Raw genomic sequence first — 6,833 nt, forward strand, 5'->3', positions numbered from 1 at the left:
ACTTTATCCATTGTGATCCCCCTGGCCTGACACACACCCTCCCCCCACTTGTTTTGTCCATCCATCTATTTTAAAGAGGGGATTTTCCCCTCAGCTAGAAATATACTTTGCCAAGAGCCCCTGGTTATTGGATTAAGTATGTTTGACGCCCCCCTCAACTCTCTGAGCCAGTAAAGCTGCTGCCCCGAGACCAATCTAACCTTTGCTCTAAATCAAGGTTTAGGCTGAGTGGATGGCGCTAGTGAAGGGATCTTTTGATTGACGGAGAGATAGACAGAGGAGAGGCTATGGAGGCTTAGGAGGTGATGGTTTATGTCAGGACAGAGTGGTGCCAAAGTGATCGAATGGCCATGCCATCCATCCTATTAGTCTGTTTGTCAAAGATACAGTGGGGCAAAAAAATATTTAGTCAGCCACCAATTGTGCAAGTTCTCCCACTTAAAAAGATGAGAGAGGCCTGTAATTTTCATCATAGGTACACTTCAACTATGACAGACAAAATTAGAAAAAAAATCCAGAAAATCACATTGTAGGATTTTTTATGAATTTATTTGCACATTTTGGTGGAAAATAAGTATTTGGTCAATAACAAAAGTTTATCTCAATACTTTGTTATATACCCTTTGTTGGCAATGTCAGAGGTCAAACGTTTTCTGTAAGTCATCACAAGGTTTTCACACACTGTTGCTGGTATTTTGGCCCATTCCTCCATGCAGATCTCCTCTAGAGCAGTGATGTTTTGGGGCTGTTGCTGGGCAACACGGACTTTCAACTCCCTCTAAAGATTTTCTATGGGGTTGAGATCTGGAGACTGGCTAGGCCACTCCAGGACATTGAAATGCTTCTTACGAAGCCACTCCTTCGTTGCCCGGGCGGTGTGTTTGGGTTCATTGTCATGCTGAAAGACCCAGCCACGTTTAATTTTCAATGCCCTTGCTGATAGAAGGAGGTTTTCGCTCAAAATCTCACGATACATGGCCCCATTCATTCTATCCTTTACACGGATCAGTCGTCCTGGTCCCTTTGCAGAAAAACAGCCCCAAAGCATGATGTTTCCATCCCCATGCTTCACAGTAGGTATGGTGTTCTTTGGATGCAACTCAGCATTCTTTGTCCTCCAAACACGACGAGTTAAGTTTTTACCAAAAATGTATATTTTGGTTTCATCTGACCATTTGACATTCTCCCAATCTTCTTCTGGATCATCCAAATGCTCTCTAGCAAACTTCAGACGGGCCTGGACATGTACTGGCTTAAGCAGGGGGACACGTCTGGCACTACAGGATTTGAGTCCCTGTGTGTTACTGATGGTAGGCTTTGTTACTTTGGTCCCAGCTCTCTGCAGGTCATTCACTAGGTCCCCCTGTGTGGTTCTGGGATTTTTGCTCACCGTTCTTGTGATCATTTTGACCCCACCGGGTGAGATCTTGCGTGGAGCCCCAGATCGAGGGAGATTATCAGTGGTCTTGTATGTCTTCCATTTCCTAATAATTGCTCCCACAGTTGATTTCTTCAAAACAAGCTGCTTACCTATTGCAGATTCAGTCTTCCCAGCCTGGTGCAGGTCTACAATTTTGTTTCTGGTGTCCTTTGACAGCTCTTTGGTCTTGGCCATAGTGGAGTGTGACTGTTTGAGGTTGTGGACAGGTGTCTTTTATACTGATCACAAGTTCAAACAGGTGCCATTAATACAGCTAACGAATGGAGGACAGAGGAGCCTCTTAAAGAAGAAGTTACAGGTCTGTGAGAGCCAGAAATCTTGCTTGTTTGTAGGTGAGCAAATACTTATTTTCCACCATAATTTGCAAATAAATACATTAAAAATCCTACAATGTGATTTTCTGGATTTTCCTTCTCATTTTATCTGTCATAGTTGAAGTGTACCTATGATGAAAATTACAGGCCTCTCTCATCTTTTTAAGTGGGAGAACTTGCACAATTGGTGGCTGACTAAATACTTTTTTGCCCCACTGTACATGCTATGGTAAATATAGCTAGGGTTATAAAAATTGCTGCCAATTGGATCACAACAATGGAACGTGGAACGAACTAGCCAGGGCAGGACAGGCTATATAGGCAACTCCATTCCTGACCTCAGACTTGGCAGGCTTTAGGTACAGCCCTTTTGTTACAGCCCAGCTCTTAAATACCGGATTAGACTAATCATGATCTTCATTTAAGGCCATGATTAAATTGAAGACCATAATTCATTAATGAACCGCTTCTACAGACAGTGAGTAACGTGGCCGTGGCAGGCACACAGCGATCGAGGTCTTCAGTTACTGTTCGATTGAATGTTAAAAGGGCAAAACAAGTGACCTAAGCGACTTTGTGCGTGGTATGATCATAGGTGCCAGGTGCGCCGGATCTGGTATCTCAGAAATGGCCACCCTCCTGGGCTTTTCACACACGACAGTGTCTGGTCCGACAAAACTCAGTTCCTTTTGCGTCATGCTGATGGCAGAGTCAGGCTTTGGCGTAAGCAGCCTGAGTCCATGGACCGACCCATCCTGTCTGCTGTCAAAGGTACAGGCTGGTGAGGAATGTTTTCCGGGCACACGTTAGGTCCCCCAATTGAGCAACGGTTGAATGCCACAGGGTATCTGAACATTGTTGCTGAACAAACCCAATAGATCATCTTTAGGATGAGATGGAACGGGCTGTACGCAGAATGAATGAACTGCTGTCCAATCTGCAGCAACTGCATGTTGCCATCGCGTCAGGATGGACCCACATCCCTTTGGAATGTTTCTGACACCTTGTACTGTCCAAGCCCCAAAGAATGCAGGCTGTTCTGGACCTGGTTCTTGTACCTAATAAACTGGCCGATGAGTGTATATTTTTGGTTGCTGACTCTTAGGGATCAGTAGAATCTACCCATACTATTGTGTAGATTTGTCATTGAGGTGAACTATCCACTTAAGTGTTGATCCAGACAAAGCAGAACACTGATCTCACATTCATATATGTACTAGCCCAGATATGTACTTATATTATAGGTAGCCTAGTAGTTAGAGTGTTGGGCCAGTTGGGCCAGTAACCGAAAGTTTGCTAGATCAAATCCCCGGAGCTGACAAGGTAAAAATCTGTCGTTCTGCCCCTGAACAAGGCCGTTTAACCCATTGTTCCCAGCATATATCTATGAGGTACAGAACATGCTTGAGAGTACATGATAATTATCTGCTACACCAACTCATTAGCCAGCTTATGAGGACCCTTTTGTAGACCACAAGTCAAAGACCCCTCTAAATCTGGCAGGACATAACTATTTTCTCTTCTTCCAGGAGCAGTGGAGGGTGCTGAGGGGAAAACGGCTCATAATAATGGCTGGAACGGCGTTAATGGAATGGCATCAAACCATTGTGTTTCATGTATTTGATACCATTCCACCTATTCTGCTCCAGCCATTACCACCAACCTCCTATGTCCAGGATAGTCCATTTTCTCTCCCCTGCCTTCCGTTAAGCCTGTTGTTGTTTTGAATACAATATAATACTTCTTGCCAGGTTTACAGGATATCAGTTGTTGGACGGTATCCTCTGAATAACATAGCAATAAACTTCATTTGAGCCCCCTCAATATAAAGCTCATTCATTTTTGTTTAAGTAGTAAAACAAAAGCTCCCATTTTTGTATAACAAAACAAAAGCTCCCACAACTGTGTATGACCAAATTGTGGTCATACACAGGACATAGAAGCTAGAATACAATTCTGAATATCTACCTCTGCATAGTGGTAGGGATAGTATATATATGACATTTGTAATGTCTTTATTGTTTTGAAACTTCTGTATGTGTAATGTTTACTGTTCATTTGTATTGTTTATTTCACTTTTGTATATTATCTACCTCACTTGCTTTGGCAATGTTAACACGTTTCCCATGCCAATAAAGCCCCTTGAATTGTATAGTAGTCGTCATAGATACTTATGTTGCTGTGTCTCTACGATGGAAAATGCATTGGTTGAATAAGAATGTCAGTCCAAACAGGTCTACTGGTACATAATGTACATCACAAGAGGTTGGTGGCACACACCTTAACTGGGGAGGATGGGTTCATAGCCATGGCTGGAATGGACTAAATGGAATGGTAATCGAACTTATCAAACATATGGTTTCTTGTGCATTTCGATACCATTCCATTACAGCCATTATTATGAGCTGTCCTCCCCTCTGTAGCCTCCTGTGACGTACATACTGTACACTCCTTGTGGGGACCTGAGAGTAAATCTGTTTGTCTCCATCTACAGTTCACAATAGGAACTGTCCCAAGATAAGAGGGAATGGTTGAAGACTGAAAATACTACAATTACACCTTCCAGAAATGTAAAATACAATGGATCACATTCACGCTGCAGGGCTACCATTCTAAACGATTTACATTACTAGTAAACCTATAGACATTTCCAAAATTCAAAGAGCCTGAAAAAGTTCACACAAGGAAACATTTATTAGCAAAATAACTAAATGAAAATGATTGAGTGTAAGGTCATTTTTCTAAATGAAATCACACCACACAAGAAATGTTAAATCACATCCACTATGTCAGATGTAACAGATGAGCAAATGCATTATTATTTTTAATAAAAAGTGTTTTAAAAACTTTGGACATGAATAGTTTGTAATATACAGGGGACATAGCATGCTAGGTGAGTGCATTTCAACTGCTTGGCATTAAACAGTGCTAATTACCCATCACACATTAATACTGCTGGACACAAGTCTCAGAATAAAATGTAAAATACTGCACTAGCACAAGAACTATAGAAGTTGTTCAATGTGAGGGGAGATTGGGGGTGATTGATCCAATACATGTCTGGCATCCACCCACCAATGTGTAGATGGAAAGCCTATTGAGAGAAGAGGTGGAGAGAGTGAGAGGTTACAAATCAATTAATTATTTTAGATCCTGCCGAGTAGATGCATCACAAATAGCATGTCTGGTGGCGTGTTTATTTGATGTAAGGGAGTCATGCTGAGAACAAGGTCTCTTTCACAGATGAGCCCTGTAAGTATAATGTAGGAAATGTTTTGGCCTATAATCCATTATTCAAGTCCCTAGTAACGTAACTTACCTGCTTTTATGGCCAGTTGCCACAGCCCTAAGGCCCCCTGTGGCGATGGATATGCATCTTGCGGCTGAGGGTGCGGGCCAGCCGGTCCACGGTGGTGCCGATGTGGCCAAGCTCTTTGCTGGAGACGAGGCCGTCAATGTTTCCGCTGTACCACAGCACCCAGCCCCCCAGGGACATGAGCACGAACAGTGCTCCTGTGTACACCAGGAGGTCCCCAAAGTCCCTGCCTTTGATATTCAGAGGGACAAAGACTCCCACCAGCAAGGCGGTGCCACCCAGCAAGTCCATCAGCACTGCAAAGGCCAGGGCCAGTTTACAGTGGGACAGGCCATCACAGAGCCCCATGGTCACACCTACATGAGTTAGATATAAAAGTGGTTGGTATTAGTTTACAAAGATTTAAACAACGTTTGTATGGGACAAACAGGAACCCACTGGTCAAAACGGGTTAAATCAACGATGTTTCCACGACATTTCGACCAAAACAATGTAATGTAATGTTCATGTAATGAACTTAAATCAACGTGGAAAACTAATTGGATTTCCAAAAGTCATCAAGGTAAGAGAATCTCGTTTCTTTTTCACCCAACCTTTTAACCTAAATCCATTGACAGGATGACATTTTTGGATGATTTCACGTTAACTCACAACTCAACCAAATGTAGCCTAAATCAACTGAACGTTGAATTTGAGACCGCACCAGTGGGAAGGCAATATTTTAGAACATCAGAATAGCCTAACTAATTACATGTTCACTCCAAAGGAACAAAGAAAATAGTTAGGCTAGGGAGGCTACATTGTTTTCAAACCATTGGCTTGCCATAGTCGGTAGCGTACTTTGTCTGGAAAATGTGTCATGTTTTTAGTTTGACCTGGTGAAACTGATGTCGAATCCGACATCGTTTAATGTCTTCTTTTTAATTATCAAAAATAGTTATCTACCTGGACACGTTGTGTAATCTTCCGGAGTTCGATCCCACCTTTTCACTTTTTTGCGTTTTTCTCAACGACCACTTTACCCCTCCCACAATTTCACCTGAGCCCCGCCCACAAACGGTATGCAAAAATTGTATAAGGCATGGTTATCATTGGTAGGCTAATAAGGCTAGAAGATACAAATACAGTAGTTGATGTATGTGAAGACACGATGAAGTAGGCATAAAGTTAGTTTCACTGTAATTCTTATACATTTTCATTAGCCATCAGGAAGTCCGAAGCGTTACTACAAGTCGTAGGCATGTGCCCTTGAGGAGAAAAGCTGACGAATGTACCTGATGGGGAGCGGATGGGTATTAACTTGCGTCTTTCTTTCTTTTTTGCAGAACGAGGGAACAACTAAGGCAAACGATTCGATGACCTTTCATGCGAAAACATTTATCTTCAGTTGGCATTCCTTTAGCTAAATTTCAGCTTTGTGCGACCGATTTTGGAGCAGGTGAACTTACTAGATACAACTCATATGGCGAAATTGCATTTGAATATTAAAGTTGATTGTTTTACAGCTGGTGACATCACCGTGTCGAAGGACTAATGACAGTTTAAACACTTTCAGTGCAATGTATGATCCATGATGGTGCTTATTATAATGCTACAATGTTGCCATGTGTAGCCTATCACAGATTTGCAAAACAACACTCAGCCCATGAAAGATGACTGATTCTCGGACAAGCACGAGGAATGCAACAGACACTAACTTGTCTTCCTCCTCCTGTCTAATTGTTATTTTACTAAGTTACTGCATTTACTATAGAAATGTATA

General features: G+C 42.3%; 1 protein-coding gene across 1 annotated transcript; it reads right to left on the reverse strand.

Annotated features, from left to right (window-relative positions):
• Positions 1-4,442: 4,442 nt before the first annotated feature.
• On the reverse strand, positions 4,443-6,093 carry LOC139372607 (transmembrane protein 238-like). Its single transcript, XM_071112372.1, has 3 exons — positions 6,017-6,093; positions 5,075-5,427; positions 4,443-4,849 (listed from the first exon to the last, which is right to left on the reverse strand). The coding sequence occupies exon 2, from the start codon at positions 5,417-5,419 to the stop codon at positions 5,102-5,104; it is 318 nt and encodes a 105-aa protein (XP_070968473.1). The 5' UTR covers positions 5,420-5,427; positions 6,017-6,093; the 3' UTR covers positions 4,443-4,849; positions 5,075-5,101.
• Positions 6,094-6,833: the final 740 nt, after the last annotated feature.

The sequence above is a fragment of the Oncorhynchus clarkii genome, chromosome 18 (genome assembly GCF_045791955.1).
Source record: "Oncorhynchus clarkii lewisi isolate Uvic-CL-2024 chromosome 18, UVic_Ocla_1.0, whole genome shotgun sequence".
In the NCBI taxonomy this organism is placed as follows: domain Eukaryota; kingdom Metazoa; phylum Chordata; class Actinopteri; order Salmoniformes; family Salmonidae; genus Oncorhynchus; species Oncorhynchus clarkii.